The sequence below is a fragment of the Mytilus trossulus genome, chromosome 2 (assembly GCF_036588685.1).
Source record: "Mytilus trossulus isolate FHL-02 chromosome 2, PNRI_Mtr1.1.1.hap1, whole genome shotgun sequence".
In the NCBI taxonomy this organism is placed as follows: Eukaryota; Metazoa; Mollusca; class Bivalvia; order Mytilida; family Mytilidae; genus Mytilus; species Mytilus trossulus.
In genome coordinates, this window is record NC_086374.1 from 79,142,707 (window position 1) to 79,160,190 (window position 17,484).

The 17,484-nt window shown below is 32.7% G+C and overlaps 1 protein-coding gene and 1 long non-coding RNA gene across 2 annotated transcripts; one reads left to right on the top strand and one right to left on the bottom strand.

Moving 5' to 3' along the window:
- Nucleotides 1-1,697: 1,697 nt before the first annotated feature.
- Nucleotides 1,698-14,901, bottom strand: LOC134708067 (uncharacterized). Its single transcript, XM_063568368.1, has 2 exons — nucleotides 14,801-14,901; nucleotides 1,698-5,529 (listed from the first exon to the last, which is right to left on the bottom strand). The coding sequence occupies exon 2, from the start codon at nucleotides 5,523-5,525 to the stop codon at nucleotides 3,582-3,584; it is 1,944 nt and encodes a 647-aa protein (XP_063424438.1). The 5' UTR covers nucleotides 5,526-5,529; nucleotides 14,801-14,901; the 3' UTR covers nucleotides 1,698-3,581.
- LOC134708070 (uncharacterized) lies at nucleotides 14,900-16,202 on the top strand. The gene is made up of 2 exons (XR_010105799.1): nucleotides 14,900-15,022; nucleotides 15,686-16,202. It is a non-coding gene; the product is annotated as an uncharacterized LOC134708070 (long non-coding RNA).
- The last annotated feature ends 1,282 nt before the right edge of the window (nucleotides 16,203-17,484 follow it).

The following is a 17,484-nucleotide window of genomic DNA, read 5'->3' on the forward strand; positions in this document are numbered from 1 at the left end:
GATGGAGAGTTGCTGCTCACAAGGAAGCTTTTAAACCAAGAGTTCCAAATGTTAAAGTTGAAATCAGCCCTTCGTAAATTTAACGGACGCCCATCATGACTTGGTTGGCCGTTATGGAATAACCATTTCACAAATGATATCGAATATGTTGCTACAATGTCGTAACTACAATCTCCTTCCCTTTTATGAATGTGACCAACCAAATTAGACTATTTACCGGATTTCTTATCACATAAGCAACACGTTGTGTGCCACATGTGGAGCAGGATCTGCTTACCCTTCCGGAGCACCTGAGATCACCCCTAGTTTTTGGTGAGGTTTGTGTTGCTTATTGTTAAATTTTCTATGTTGTGTCATGTGTAGTATTGTTTGTCTGTTTGTCTTTTTCATTTTTAGCCCTGGTGTTGTCAGTTTATTTTCGATTTATGAGTTTGACTGTCCCTCTGGTATCTTTCGTCCCCCTTTTTTATTCAAATCTACAAAGTTGAAGGTCGTTGAAGAGTGTCCATTGGGGAAGATGCACATAAATCTAGGTGAATGACAAAAAACTTTTACAGTTTCTAGTTAGTTTTATACATTAAATCAAATTTGACCTAGCTAGCTTTTAATGTATCAATATCAATTTGTCTCACTAACTGCACAAAAATACTGATGGTACTTTAGCCTTCATTTATGTAGCTTGTTCTAATGTTATGCTGTAAAAGTTCAATACACAATTGTCCAAGGTTTGGGAGGTTGAGGGCTTACAAAACATATGTAACCCACCATATTCTGTATGTGCTTGCCCAAGTCAGGAACCTGCAATTCAGTGGTTTTCATTCATTCATTAGATAATAATCAGACAGTTGGTTTTTGATTAATATTATAAGTTTCACATTTTTTCCTGTTGGGTCTTTAAATCTATAGCAGCTCTATAGCAGCTCATTGTTGCCATAGGGTGCATAAAGATTCCTTAAAACCTTTTTATTTAGACTCTTTTCATAGCTAATAAAGTTGAGAATGGAAATGGGGAATATGTGAAAGACATAACATCCTGACCAGAGTAGGTAACAGCCGAAGGCCACCAATGTTGTCTGATTGACAATCATACTCTTTATTTTATATATGCAAGATCAATTACTTTCCTTCATCATACCAAACTATAAAATTAATGTATATTTATTCATGCTCATTCATCGTATACTATCTGAAATTAAATTCTGAATAAAGATCAATTTAAATCTTTCAGATAGTTTTAGAATCTAGAAACTGCAAATCTGGTTAACAATCATACAATTCAACAACAGACAATAGGACATAAAAACATCCAAATATATGTTTTCTAGGGAAATTAACTAAATGAGTTATTTTTGATAAACAGGGAAATTTCACATTATACCATTATGATTCTAAAATTTAAGAATCACATCCATATTTCAATTACCATGATGCTAAAATACCCTGTGAAGAACACTACTAAAATAATTATTAAAAGCTAGTTTTTGAGAAAACCATAATTGTGAAGTACATATTGTGTTTTTGTTTTAACTAGATATAGGAAGATGTGGTATGAGTGCCAACTGTCTGTTGCCCACCATGCCGTCTGCTTGCTAGATATTCATGAAACTGTAACCAAGATTAACAATTCATGCACCCAAACTGCCAATTATGTTAATTCTTATTTCATTGATTTGGGTATATTTACAACAACTAATAACTCTCTATTAATCAATCCACCATTAATTTATTATTAATATCATCAAAAACAAATATTAATCTTGCAACAACATAACAATTTGGAATAAAAATGCAATTTTCAAACTTATCTACATAGTAGTACTTTCTTTTCAATAGATCATATTCATTTTTTCAACATTCAATCATTAAAAAAACAATGGAAAGAGTATAATAATAGATAATTGAAGATGCAGGATTTAAAATTTGTTATTCTCATTTTGTTAGTCTGTCCACCTGGTTGCCCTTCAACAAATTTTGTAAATGCATAATCTCCAAAAGTATGGCTTATTGCCAATGGGTAGAACAACGTTGAAGTTACATGTAACATACATTGTAATACTTTATTGTTGTAATTGTTCTTGACAAATACTGTTTAAACTAAAATTTGTCAGTTATAATAAGACAGTTGTTGAGCATATTACATACTGGTTTATACATGTATATATTTTGCAAATCAACCTTAGGAATTTTTAAGAAACTTTTTTTCTGCTAGAATTTCAATGTCAACTGATAATTTGCACAGGCACTTCAATGTCTCGGCATAATAATTGCTTTCCAAATTGATTATTGGTGTCAAAAATCAATTTTTTTTTGTGAACACATAAATAAATACTAAATTTTGAAGAAAAATAATTGTGATATATATTTATGTGCTCTACTCCAACAAAAATTAAATTACAAGTATAATACCTAGTACAAGTTGGATCTTTTGCAAACTTTGAAAAAAAATTATGGTTCACAATGTAAAATTTATACCTCCATCATGTCCATGATATACATGATATAGGCAAGAGTACTGATAGTTATAAAAGGTACCTGGATTATAATTTAGTACGCATGACGTGCGTTTAGTCTACACAAAACTCATCAGTGACGCTCATATCAAAATATTTATAAAGCCAAACAAGTACCAAGTTGAAGAGCATTGAGGATTCAAAATTCCAAAAAGTTGTGCCAAATATGGCAAAGTTAATCTATTCCTGGGATTAGAAAATCCTTATTTTTTTCAAAAATTCATAGTTTTGTAAACAGGAAATTTATAAAAATGACCACATAATTGATATTCATGTCAGTACTGAAGTGATAACTACTGGCCCATGGGGGACGAAACATCAACTAGCAGTGGCATCAACCCTGTAGTGTAAAGAAAGTGGCATTAAAAATTAACAATAAATCAATCCATAAAACCAACTTGATTCACAGTGACCATTGTGACAAAAGTTGATATACACACTAACCCAGATGTGAAATTGAGAAAAAAAAGTAGTAAAAACATAGATTTTCTAAATTTTGGTTAAAAAATCTCAAATTTTGAGATCATCATTTTTACACCTGAGGTTTGCTGCAAATTGATAATATATAATCTATAATTGCTATTAAAAAATTTATTACCAGTGTCAAATTTGCAGTAAAAAAATATTTTTTAACCTTTAGAAAAATGCTTTGAGGCTGACCTTTTTTTTTACCAGGTATCAAAATCTTAGAAAAATCAAACTATCAATTGTATTAGAATTAATAACTAGTTGGGTTTTAGACTCACAAAACACAAAAAGATAACAAGCTGGGGCCTTCCTGACATCAAATATTTTTTTAAAGTATTTTTATTATTTAGATTTAGAGTAAAAATTACGCACATCCAAGTTGTAATAACAAATATCTGTAACAATCCCCACTTAATATTTCTTAGCCTTAACCTAAAAGTCAATACTATGAGTGTCTGCTCATCAAAGAGACAACATAAGCTTAAGTTTGGAAAATGCAGCAAAAAGCAACTACATTTTTATATAAAAAACAGACAAATAGAAACAAAGCATATAACAATTCACAATCATACTTTTAATTTTTTTTATACCAAGGTATTTAGCTTAATATGCACTGTTTTCTGGTGGAACAAGTTCATATTTATGAGTTGATCCACCTTCATTAATCAGATGGTTAAACAACTGGTTTGTTGTTCTCTTTCTACTTAATGTTAAATGTCGATCATCTCCTTTTCCACGACTTTGTGATTTCAATCCAAGTCTCTGGCTTATTGTATGTATATATGCACGTTCTTCCTTTGTATAGTCCGATGTAAATGAAAGATCGTCTTGCGTTTCAGATTTGGCATAATCTTCCACAACTTTCCTTACTTTATTTCTGAAGTCTTTCATTCCATCACCAGAGTTAAGTCCAAGACCTTCACGTTTGATAATTTGCTGCAATGAAACTGCAACTGGTTCCTCTCTTCCAATATTTCCCTCTGCTCCAACACCACCACCACTCCAACCCATTTTACGAAGTAATTTGCTTCCTATATTGTCATCAGATATTGTTTCCATTTGTTTCTGAATTTCTCCCATTACTGAATCTCTTGAAATACTATCATCACTTTGGCAATCAATACTTTGCTTAATTTTAATTGTCCAGCATATTTTTCTAAGTTCCTCAATAGCTTTGAGTGCTACAAGGGATTTTACAAGGACTTTACCTATGTCAGAAGCTTCTGCAATTGTCTCCCCTTCAATGTCTACCTTGCAGTGCATGTTGACACCATTTGCATCTAATTCATAATGGAATTCCAATAATGCCTTATTGATGTCACAACTCTGTCTCAAAATTGAATATGGATTACTTGTATTATCAATACTGACATTTTCAAAAATAATAAATTTTGTTATATCCCCATTCAAAGAATTTGCTACTTGTCTGTTACCTTTACTAACAGCTTTAAAGTTTGATTCATACATCTCTGTATTATAATACGAGTCATCATAATTGGAAGAGTCATATGAAAAAGATTTTGATGCCTGATAAGAATCTGGTTGTGTACTATGACTTACAAAGCTACATGGTAAAGAGTATGCACTTTTTTGTTTGTCTAAATGATCATTGGTATCTGTTTGTTTTGTCGTACTATCACTGTTAATTGATTGACTTTGGACAGTATTTTTATTTGCTTTTACTAGTACGGGACTGTCCGGAATAGACTGGTCAACACAAATATCTGTACTTTCCAATTTTTGAACTGCTAAATCAAATGCTGTATGTTTAGCTGCTTTTTTATTTGTTGCCTTCCCTTCTGAAATCTCTACCAAGTCTATTGTCAGACTGCACACAAATGTATGTGCATACTGAGAACCTACAACATCTCTAAATTTAGTATCAAGAGACATTTTGGTTTTATCTACAGCCATCTGAAGAATCTCAATACTGTTTTTAGCACTTCCAAACTTTTTCTTCAGATCTGATATAGCATGGACCAATGTTCTGAACTTTATATCTATATCTGTTATGCCAGTAGTACTGTATTTTGGTGTCCCATATCCTAGTCCTGTTCCTTTAGCTCTTTGAGCAGGAAATGGTTTCATACCAGATACAAACGATTGTTCTTCATGCATTGCAACATCTGTACTTTTAAATTCTGAACTTGATTTTACAAAATTCATTCCAAACATAGGTACAATCTTTTTGGCAGGTGAAGGTCCTGATATTGAACTACTATCTTCACTAACTTTGTCACTTGATTTTACAAATTTAACAGTTTCAATGCCTTTGATTCGACTAGGTAGATTTGTGATATCTGAAATGTCATCTTCTCCCAGGTCTTTTGCCAACTCATTCAGTTGTTTCATCACCATTGTGGGGTACCTGCATCCCATCTGCCTGACATTCACATAACAGAGAGATAAACATATCAAACGATCCTCATCAAATTTGTTTATATGTTCAACAAGGAACTTTTTCCTAATTTTCCACTCTATATTACTTTCAAATGGAGATCTAAATCTCTCAACATCAATTTCTTTAGAGCTAGAATACATTTTCATGTACCTAAAAAATAAAAGTAATAGAATTTATAATCTTTTCTAAACACTAGACATACATACATTTGTGTAGCTTCTGTTCGAACAGTTATGAATTGACAGATGCCTATTTTTAAATAAATAAAGTTAAGACAGAATACAATAATGAAAAATTAATCTTCTCTCTAACATTTCTTTTGTTATAGCGAACCCAATAAAAGTTTTCCACAGTGCAATAGATTTCTCTAAGAAGGAATTTCAAGGTTCCAGTGAAAAAAAATACACAGAGAACAATAGCTATTGAATTTATTCAATGGGACAGGTGAACTTCTAAAAGTTTAAATACCTTGCCCAGAAGGCAGATAGAGATGGCCCTGTGGAAAACTTTCATTGCGTTCGCAATTATAATTTTGGGTTTTGAGTGTTCCTAATGACGATGAATCAAGAAAAGTGAAAGCGACTGTGACTCACCAAATTTCCTTCACCGGTAGATTGTTACTGTTGCTTGCTATCTATATATAGATTATTGTTACTAACAGTCCAGTAAAGTCAGTGCTTTGCCCTTCATGATTCATAGCTTTTATCTAATTTAGTCTAGACAAGGTGTTGACTGCTGTACCCTTATTTTGACTATTTTACCTAATATGTCTGTTTTGTCTACGCATCGTTGGCAACATAATGGAATTTGATGCGACTGTCATACAAGTGAGAGGTTTAGCGCTATAAAACCAGGTTTAATCCACCATTTAGAAAATGCCTGAACCAAGTCAGGAATATGACACTTGTTGTCCATTCAATTGATATGTTTTATCTTTTGATTTTGCCATTTGATGTAAAGAGCTTTCCATTTTGAATTTTCCTCCCGAGTTCAGTATTTTTGTTACTTTACTTTTTGCTTTCCGTTTTCTGTCAATAAATTAGGGTGAATTAGCAATAAACTTATGTTTCAACTCAATCTTGGAAGTCTGTTTGATGTAAAGTGGTAATGTGGTAATGTGTATTACAAAATGGTGTTTACTTGGGCACAATTTTTACAAAATGTAATCTTTCATTTGCACCACAAGGTGTTTTATTTGCACCAAAAAAAACCAACTACATTTACGCTATTTTACAGGTAAGATATAACGGGAAAGTTTAAATATTCATTTCTATACTGTATATTCAGAAAATTATTGCCTGCATTTATAATTGTGATTTTGTCATTTAAAAAAAACAACTATTTAATTCATATAAAATATTTCAAAAGAGTTTAAATTATTGCAATTATATCCCTGTCGCATTTTTCACAATAATTAAAACAACAATTATTTCTGAATTTACAGTATCAAAAATAAGATTTTTATGCCCCACCTACGATAATATTCACATGTGAAAATGAACATTGTCAATTGGGGGACAAACAGAATATATTAGTCTGTAATTTATGATGACGGTGACCACACATATTCATGTAGATCTAATGATCTGAAAATGTTACATGTATATATGTACAAACAAACTTGCAAAGCGAGAATAACAACAACAAAAATATTAAAACTTTGAATGAACGCAACCATGGTCTACTTATGATAAGTACTTTCATCATGCTTTTATGATGACTAATTTCTTTTGAATATACTTTATTATGCAAACAAAAACGGTCTTATTAATATTGGCACCCATGAAATATGGTTCGTGGTAAAATGAAAGATTTCTTTGGAGCAAAAGCAAAGCACTGGTTTATCTTCAACAATTGACTTTACTACTTTTTAAAGTTGTTTTTATTTACTAATGGAGGAGTAAATAATAAGATACTTATGAAAGTAAATTTGTCACACTCATATTTTCTTAGAAAGCTTAAATAAAATAATCTCCTCTTAATTTTCTATTAAAATTTACTTGTACATGTAATAGTAATTTTATTTTACAATTCTTAAAATTCTTAAGTTTTGGGATAATTAAAATCATGCCTTAGACAATTTTTGTCTTTAAATAGTTAGCTCATAATCTTTTTATTAGGGTTCAATGTTCAGTCAGGGGACTTACTTAAACAAGTGATTTTCTAAATCACTGATTCAAGTAACATTATTTCCATAAAGGTTGGAAGTTAGAGTTGTCTTTCTTTAATAATCACCTGTTTAAGTAGTACAAATTAATCACTAGAAGAAGTGATTTAATTTTAATGTAGCTTTAAATATAGAATACTAATGATCCAGGGACTAATTATGTTTCTAAACTTATCAGAACCAACATCTGTGTTGTCTAGGATGACCAGGTCATTTCAGGTGATGACCTTGTACTGAATCTAGGATAATGACATAAAAATCACTTGTTTACGTATCAGACCTCAATTTCCTTCCCAAAAATCACTTATTTAAGTATCATTCTGTTAATAACCCACACTAATTTCAACACCCCCCAACAGTGAAATTTTTATCGCTAACAGTAGAATTTTATTACATAATCTGAAAGATGAAACCTTGAACTTCACAGGAAAAATACTTCCACTGCTGTGAAATTTTTTAAGAAAGTATCAGTTCATTATGTAAAGCCATTATTATAGCATTTTTTCAACTAAAATGGAATTTTCAGCTAAATAATAGCATCAAAGGCATGAACCTTGATACTTAAAAGAAGCAAAAAGTTCATATTTTTTAATTTTACAAATTAAAAAATATTATTTAAACCTATGTGTTTAAAATTTTGAAAAAACTACAAAATCCCAATTTGTGATAAAACCTCGAATTTGCTACTCAAATAAGTGATTTAAAAATCACTTATTTCAGTAAGTCCCCTGACTGATGTTTCATCTCATTAATTCAACAGAGAAACTCATTGGCAAAGGTTTTATTTAAGTAAATGGGCAAGGCCTCCAAAAACTTGGAGGTTTGTAAATGAGCAGTGTTTTGAAGATAACAGACACATGACATTTTCATTGTCCATGAATTTACAGTTAAATGGTTAGTAATTAAAGACATTTGCAAATAAAGACAAAAATTCTATTAGAGCAAAGAAGTCTTGAGAAATTGAAGAGAAGATAGTATGAATTGATTACTTGTATTAAAAAAAAAAAGAAAGCTGAATGTCTAAGTGTCAGTAAGGGAAAGTAATTTCATAGATTTCTATTTACTTATAATAAAGTTAGAGTGCAAACGACGACAACGAACAAAACATTTTCAGTAAGGGAAAGAAATTTCATAGATTTTTATTTACTTATACATGTACTAAAGTCAGAGTGCAGAAGACGACGACCAAACCATTTCCAATTTTTGCGGTCGTATTATATCATTCTATTCTACTATTCTAATAATAGTGCAGTGCAAGTGCATGATGGACACTCTTCTGTAAAAATTTGATTTTTCTTAAAGATTGGATACATGGGATATGAGTAGGCATTCATATTTTCCCGCAAAAAGAATTACAGAGTAACCAGTCCTTGCCAGGATTTTCATACGTGCGCATAGATAGTATCAAAGATTTTTTTACTTACTTATATATTACATGTATATCCAATGACAAAACATTTTCATTAATTTATGTTTTAAACAATTTTTTTTTTATCAGTATTCATTGAAGAGATGTACATTTATGTTTTAAACAAAAATATTTTTATCAGTATTCATTGAAGAGATGTACATTTATGTTTTAAACAAAAATATTTTTATCAGTATTCATTGAAGAGATGTACATTTATGTTTTAAACAAAAATATTTTTATCAGTATTCATTGAATAGATGTACATCATGTACATGATCAATGATGTATGTAAAACAAACGATAAGGAATGTTAATTTGCACTAGTTAATCATCTTAATATCTGCACTTTTATCATGTTTATAGATCTCGGTTACAAACCCAAAACAAAAGTTATGTGCACAAATCTAGGCGATAGCAATCCATTAGAATGCCCTCACAATCATCTTGATGGAATTAAAAAACATATACATGTAAGATTGACAAAGGCCAGAGGCTTCTGACTTGAGACAGGCCCAAAAATGCAAAAAAGGCACAGGCACTTGTCTCAAATTTTTTTTCCCTATATTTCTTAATATAACACAAGGTACTTAACTAAATTTTTGAATAATGACACCCAGTCCCAAATTCCCGTTATTTTTTTTATTTCTCGGTTGTCAAACCTACTTAAACTTAATATGCCGTAAATCTAAATTGATTTATCTACACAATGGTATATGACACGACTATCATTGTTGTCGGGATCATTAGTAGCAGGCCTCAGAAGTCAGTCAACAGGATGTTTTTATGCATTCGTCTCAATTTTTGGCAACACCCAGCCGCATGTATTTTATACTGGTTTCTCATTGGTCAATCGTCTGGCTAAAAATAAATGTGGGAAATTTTGGTCAATTTATAACTCTACATTAGTGTTGTTGTGTACACATGTGTTTCATAACAAACTTATTTGGGTTTATTTCACATAACAGTGGCGTAGCTAGGTCATTTCTACGTGTACGCCCAAACCTCGGTGAGACCAAAGAAACTGCTGGTAGTGGATAAGTGGGGCATGACTAATTTCAGCTGATTTAGTGATTGTTATTCCTCCGATATCCAATTTATCACAAATAAATCGCGAAATATTTATATTTTTCCATGTTTGCTTACAATCCGATATAAATAAAAATTGATAAATGGTTTCATTTGTGTAGTGCAGTGGCAAATTCAAAAGGGACACATAATTTAAAGCATATTTCTTACTAAATAGGTTAGAATGAACAAAAGAAAAACAGAACATAGAAATATATAAATGATGCACTACCCCCCCCCCCCCCCCCCCCCCCTCCTAAATCCCTTTAATTAAATTCGAAGAAGATTTAACAAAGTAATTGATATGTCATTTGTATGTAATGAATTTTAATTTTAGACAGTAAACGCAAAAAGAAATTCCTTTAATCCATAAAATACGGGAAAACTAATCATTATATATAATTTCGTCAATATGCTCTGAATACTCGTTTGACTATAAACAGTTTTTGTTCAGAAACCGTAAAATTTTACGAAGGTTTGACAAAGTTATTGACATCTTAAAACTTTAACTACATAATGAAACCTACATGTACATAGTTATAATATTGGCACCGCCGACGAAATTTAGGATTAAAATGTCTCCCTTTCGTGACAAAAATTTCAATGGGTCGAACAAAAAGGTAAACCAAATATCGAATCTCAGCCCATAATGAATTGGTTTAAAAACTAGAGGCTCTAAAGAGCCTGTGTCGCTCACCTTGGTCTATGTGCATATTAAACAAAGGACACAAATGGATTCATGACAAAATTGTATTTTGGTGATGGTGATGTGTTTGAAGTTCTTACTTTACTGAACGATTTTGCTTCTTACAATTATATCTATAATGAACTTTGCCCATTAGTAACAGAAGACTATATTTGGTAAAAATTTACATAAATTTACCAAATTAATGAAAATTGTTAAAAATTGACTATAAAGGGCAATAACTCCTTAAGGGGTCAATTGACCATTTAGGTCATGTTGACTTATTTGTAGATCTTACTTTGCTGAACATTATTGCTGTTTACAGTTTATCGCTATCTATAATAGTATTCAAGATAACCAAAAACGGCAAAACTTCTTTAAAAATTACCAATTGGAGGGCAGCAACCCAACAACCAGTTGTCCAATTCATCTGAAAAATTCAGGGCAGATAGATATTGACTTGATTAACAATTTAACTTCTTGTCAGATTTGCTCTAGATGCTTTGGTTTCATAGTTATAAGCCAAAAACTGCATTTTACCCCTATGTTCTATTTTTAGCCGTGGCGGCCATCTTGGTTGAATGGCCAGGTCATCGGACACATTTTTCAAACTAGATACCCCAAAGATGATTGTGGCCTAGTAGTTTCAGTGGAGATTTTGTAAAAGATTACTTAGATTTATGAAAAATGGTTAAAGATTGACTATAAAGGGCAATAACTCCTAAAGGGGTCAACTGACCATTTTGGTCATGTTGACTTATTTGTAGATCTTACTTTGCTGAACATTATTGCTGTTTACAATTTATCTCTATCTATAATAATATTCAAGATAATAACCAAAAACAGCAAAATTTCCTCAAAATTACCAATTCAGGGGCAGCAACCCAACAACCGATTGACCGATTCATCTGAAAATTTCAGGGCAGATAGATCTTGACCTGATAAACATTTTTATCCCATGTCAGATTTCCTCAAAATGCTTTGGTTTTTGAGTTATAAGCCAAAAACTGCATTTTACCCCTATGTTCTATTTTTAGCGGTGGCGGCCATCTTGGTTGGTTGACCAGGTCACGCCACACATTTTTTAAACTAGATACCCCAAAGATGATTGTGGCCAAGTTTGAATTAATTTGGCCCAGTAGTTTCAGAGGAGAAGATTTTTGTAAAAGATTACTTTAATTTACGAAAAATGGTTAAAAATTGACTATAAAGGGCAATAACTCCTAAACGGGTCAACTGACCATTTTGGTCATGTTGACTTATTTGTAGATCTTACTTTGCTGAACATTATTGCTGTTTACAGTTTATCTCTATCTATAATAATATTCAAGATAATAACCAAAAACAGCAAAATTTCCTCAAAATTACCAATTCAGGGGCAGCAACCCAACAACCGATTGACTGATTCATCTGAAAATTTCAGGGCAGATAGATCTTGACCTGATAAACATTTTTACCCCATGTCAGATTTGCTCTAAATGCTTTGGTTTCTGAGTTATAAGCCAAAAACTGCATTTTACCCCTATGTTCTATTTTTAGCCGTGGCGGCCATCTTGGTTGGTTGACCGGGTCACGCCACACATTTTTTAAACTAGATACCCCAATGATGATTGTGGCCAAGTTTGGTTTGATTTGGCCCAGTAGTTTCAGAGGAGAAGATTTTTGTAAAAGTTAACGACGACGGACGACGACGGACGACGACGGACGACGACGACGACGACGGACGCCGGACGCAAAGTGATGGGAATAGCTCACTTGGCCCTTCGGGCCAGGTGAGCTAAAAAGGGGGGGGGGAAAGTGAGTATAGAATTCATGGTAGATTTAGAATTTAACAGAAATGATATGTTACTAATTTTCGACACTTTTATTCGCAATTACAAGCCATTGACAAAAAACTTAGAAGGTTGATGTACTGTTAACAATGCAATTCTTTTAATTTTAATTAGATGATTTTTTTTTACCAAATTCAAGTGTACGCCCGGGCGTTTTGACGTAAATGTAAATACGCGCATGCATAATCTGTAAAGAATTTACAATAAAGGTAATAAATCATAGTCAAAGGGAAGCTGACAGTTATTATTCTAATATTTTTTTTTATAATAATTCAATCACTGCGGGCTGGGTGTTGCCAAAAATTGAGACGAATGCAAAAAAACATCCCCTTGACCGACTTCTGAGGCCTGCAACTAATGATCCTGACAAAAATGATAGTCATGTCATATACCATTGTGTAGATAAATCAATTTAGATTTACGGCATATTAAGTTTAAGTAGGTTTGACAACAGAGAATTAAAAAAATAACGGGACTTTGGGACTGGATGTCATTTTTCAAAAATTTAGTTAAGCACCTTGTGTTATATTAAGGTATATAGGGGAAAAAAATTGAGACAAGGGCCTGTGAAAAAAGGTCATCATCAGGACTATCATGTCAACCAGATTTCTACAAAATCGGTTTAGGGAGCTACCATTTGATTTTCATTGGGGGGCTATAAAATATATATATATATTTTTAATTGTAATATATATATATCTGTCTTGCCTTTTTATTGTTCACTCTTTTCGGTCCTGCCTTCTTTTTATACAACAACTGTCATCTGGTCATCCTGTCTTTTTTAGGCCAATTTGCTCATCCTGCCTTATTTTTTTCAAATTTCATCCTAGTCAGGGGCGGATTAAGGCGGGGGCGTGGCGGGCGGGCGCCTCCCCCCCCCCCCCCCCCCCCAAAAAAAAAAATATTTTGCAAAACATGGGTTTACTCCAACATATTTAAGTATCAGAAGAGACCATTACATCTTTTTTAATATTCAAAGTATATAAAACAGTCAGTTTAACAGAATCAACGTGATTACTAATCAACTGACCTACGCTTTATTAAAGTTCTATAAAATATTTCAAAGGAAAGTGTCAAATGCGGAGCTGCGTTTGATGACAAATATAATAGTTTTTTTTTAGCAGTTAAAGTGAAAACTAATGTTACATTGTATTTCCGGTTTTTATAATAAATTTCTTTGATAATCGAAGTTCCAAAACATCCCTTACTCACTTTCACATTTTAATCATGACACCGTCAAGAAACTATCGGCAGGTGAGATTCTTTCATAATATAGAAATACTGTTTCAAGCGAAAGGTTAGTTTATTAATTTGAATCTCTGTGTCTATATTTGTTTCTCACTTGCAAACCTAAATATTTACCCGAATTCTGTACGGAATTACATGCTTGGAATCCCAAGAAAATAAAGATAACTGCGTAAATGCATCTCATTCTGATTTTAGTTATTTTGTTGCGAACACAGTAAAGTCTGGCACAACCTCCAAAAATTAAAAAAGTAAAAAAACAGATATTATGAAATGACAATTAAAAATCGCTGGTAAAAGTAGAAATTTTCGTTTGCAAAATATATTGGTCAGGTGAGCAATTGTGATCTGTCTCGTCTCTCTTTGAGTCCCTCCGTCCGCCCGTCTATCTGTAGATTGTTGTCAGGTGTGGATTAAGGTGGTTTCAACTTGAAACTTTAATTTTTCGATCATTTTACCACACAATAGTTCGAGATATCTACATTTTACCCCTTTGGAAGAATATTTCAATAATTTTACCTAAAAATAACTCCAAAAATTTTTCGCCTTGCTCTGCTCGACCAAAAATAAATTTGCGCCCCCCCTAACTGGAAATCCTGGATCCGCCCCTGCTAGTTCCCCATAAAAATCAAATGGAAGCTCCCTTTGTATGATTGCCAGATTAGGTTGTTTTTTGTGTGAAGGTTATCAGTTAATGTAGCAGATTATCCAGATGGAAAACTGGAAAACTAAAGAAGAAGAAGTGCTCCTTCTTACCTACTACTAGTATAGTATGATAGTAGTACTAGATATACATTTTTGTAATAGTGATATAGTTTCTGTCTGTAGGTCATCTTCCTTTTAGCCATGGCCATGATCATGACTAGATCATGCCATGGAGTTTTCAGTTTATTTTCGATTTATGACTGAGTTTGACTGTTCCTTTGGTATCTTTCGCCCCCCTTTCTGTATTTCACCTTTTTGCCGGAATGACAATGCACACATTAAGATCAATATAATTTAAACAATAAACCTACCCCAAAAGGTTAAATTCTCGTTGTCTCTTTCTAAAGGTGTGTATAAATCATTACATATAGGCCTATCGTGTATTTTCTCTTTCGTTCTCTCAACCGGAAATGTAACATCTGTTGTAATTTTCAAATCGTACAGGGCTGTAAGAAGATTTGCCGGCACGCACAAGTCACAAAGACTGAAAGATCAAAATTATTCAATTTCACGATTACACAAACACGACTAAGGTATGTTTCATTAACTACATACACCTTGGAATAAAAGTATTATCAGTCCAAGCATTTATACAAAAGAGTTCTTCTAAATTTTATTCTAAACATCTCAAAGCCAGTGATCATATATTTCTGATGTATGAATTCGTAGAAACGATATTTTCAATCATATCTCTTTTTTATGCACTCTCTTCCCCTGTTTCTACCTAGTGATTCCTGCTTCCACATGCCCCTCAGGTGCGGATCCAGCCATTAAAAAAGGGGGGACCCAACCCAGGACAAAAAAAGGGGGGGGGGGGGTCCAACTATATGTCCCTATTCAAATGCATTGATCGGCCCAAAAAAATAGGAGGGTTCCAACCCCTGGAACCCCCTCCCCTGTATCCGCCAATGCCCCTATGGTACAAATAATTATAATGTCTATTTTTTTTCTTTCAGTGAGTCCTTCCAATTTCGCTATGATCACTTTGCGTCTGTTATCATGCGTCGTCGTCCGTCGTCGTTAACTTAGACATATATCTTAATATATATTGCTCGATATATGTACAGCCAGGTGTACCGAAAACGTATGATCCTACATCCTGGCCATTGTGTTTTGCCATTGCATTTCTTAGACTGCTAATGTAGTCCTTACACTACATGCTGATCGATTAACAATGCTTTTATTTTTATTTTTAGAAAATGCAAGACACCTTTGATGTGGAAACATACAGAACTCCCTATGAAAGTAATACTGAATGGAGAGAAAGGAAGAAGTTTTTAGAAGCCCATCATGACAAATTTGAGGAGGATCGTCTGGTTTGCTTGTCACAATGTTATTTGAATGTCCGTATGACTAGTTGTAGGTATCCAGTAGAAGTCATGAAACAACTTAGTGAACTAGCCAAAGAAATGGATGAAGAAATGAGCTGATGAATACAGTATGCAGTGGATCAGGAGATCATTGATGTTTGTCAACAGAATCAACACACATGTTTGTTCAAGCAAAGTTATGACATTCTAAATACATTTTAGATAATCTTACTACAATATATATATCAGGTTGTTTTTTAATTTGTGTACAAAGTTTTGAAACTAGAAAGCCTTGATTGTACTTTTAGTCTGTAATATATTGATGTTAAAGGTACAATTTGTAGATCAGTTTTATATGAAGTAACAACAATGATTTTTTTGCAATAAAAATACAATTATCTGAGTTAACAATATTTAATTAATAGTAGAATATTTGTATCCTTTACTATACCTTTCTATATTTCTTTGAACTATATATGTGTACCGGTATATAGATATCTATTCAAGTTGTGTATGTTTTATAATTTTATGCTGATGGGTTGCACTCATTTACATATTAATATAAGAAGATGTGATATTAGTGCCAATGAGACATATATCTCCTTTTAATGATGCTTTGTTTACCTCAGTTATATTTTTTTTCGGTCTGCATTATTTCTTTGAACAGTACATAATGTATAAACATATGGCAGGTACAATGAATTTTCTGCTGCATGTGGTTATGTGGACTTAAATATTTACACACTTGAATGACTTCTGTTACAATGTTTCTTCCCAAGTTTCAGTTACAAAGCTTTTCAAATTATGTTGATTAGTCCAAGGGTGTGACCTTACATTTGAGTTTACAGAACAGTGAGAGTAAGAGTTAGACTTCATGCTAGACTTAACTTTTATAGTTAGTGAATTGGATATGGATTCGTAAGTGTAATGGATTCTTTTTAACAAACGGTGCCTCATATCTGCTTACACTTCCAGAGCACCTGAGAACATCCCTGTTTTGTTGGGGTTCCTGATGCTCAGTTTTCTATGCCCCACCTACAATAGTAGAGAGGCATTGTGTTTTCTGGTCTGTGGGTCTGTCTGTTTGTCGGTTTTCTGTCCAGCTTCAGGTTAAAGTTTTTGGTCATTGTAGTTTTTGATGAAGTTGATGTCCAAACAACTTGAAACTTAATTCGAAAGTTTCCTATGATACGATTGTTGTAATTTTAATGCCAAATGAGAGTTTCAAAGTCCACTGAACATAGACAAGAGTGCACACGCTGAAATGTCTCGCCTTCTTTACTAATCATTAATATTATGTTGATAGTCCTAAATATAAAGTTTTATTACAACTGTCACTTAAACTCATATGAACCATGCCAGACAGACATGTACAGCTAACAATTCCATACAACAAATATAGTTGACCTATTATATTGCTTATAGTTAAAAAACCCAGACCAAAACACAAAACTTAACACTGAGCAATGAACGGTGAAAATGAGGTCAAGATCAAATAAAACCTGCACGACTGACATACAGTTCATAAATTATTTCCATACATCAAATAAAGTAGACCTATTGCTATTGCATATAGTAATAGAAAAAAAAGACCATAACTCAAAAACTCAACTTTAACCATGAACATGAGGTCAAGGTCAGATGACACCTGCCAGCTAGACATGTACACCTTACAATCATCCCAT

What these genes read in the sequence shown, in the direction of transcription:
- LOC134708067 (XM_063568368.1), bottom strand. Translation starts at nt 5,525, where the DNA reads ATGAAAATGTATTCTAGCTCTAAAGAAATTGATGTTGAGAGATTTAGA.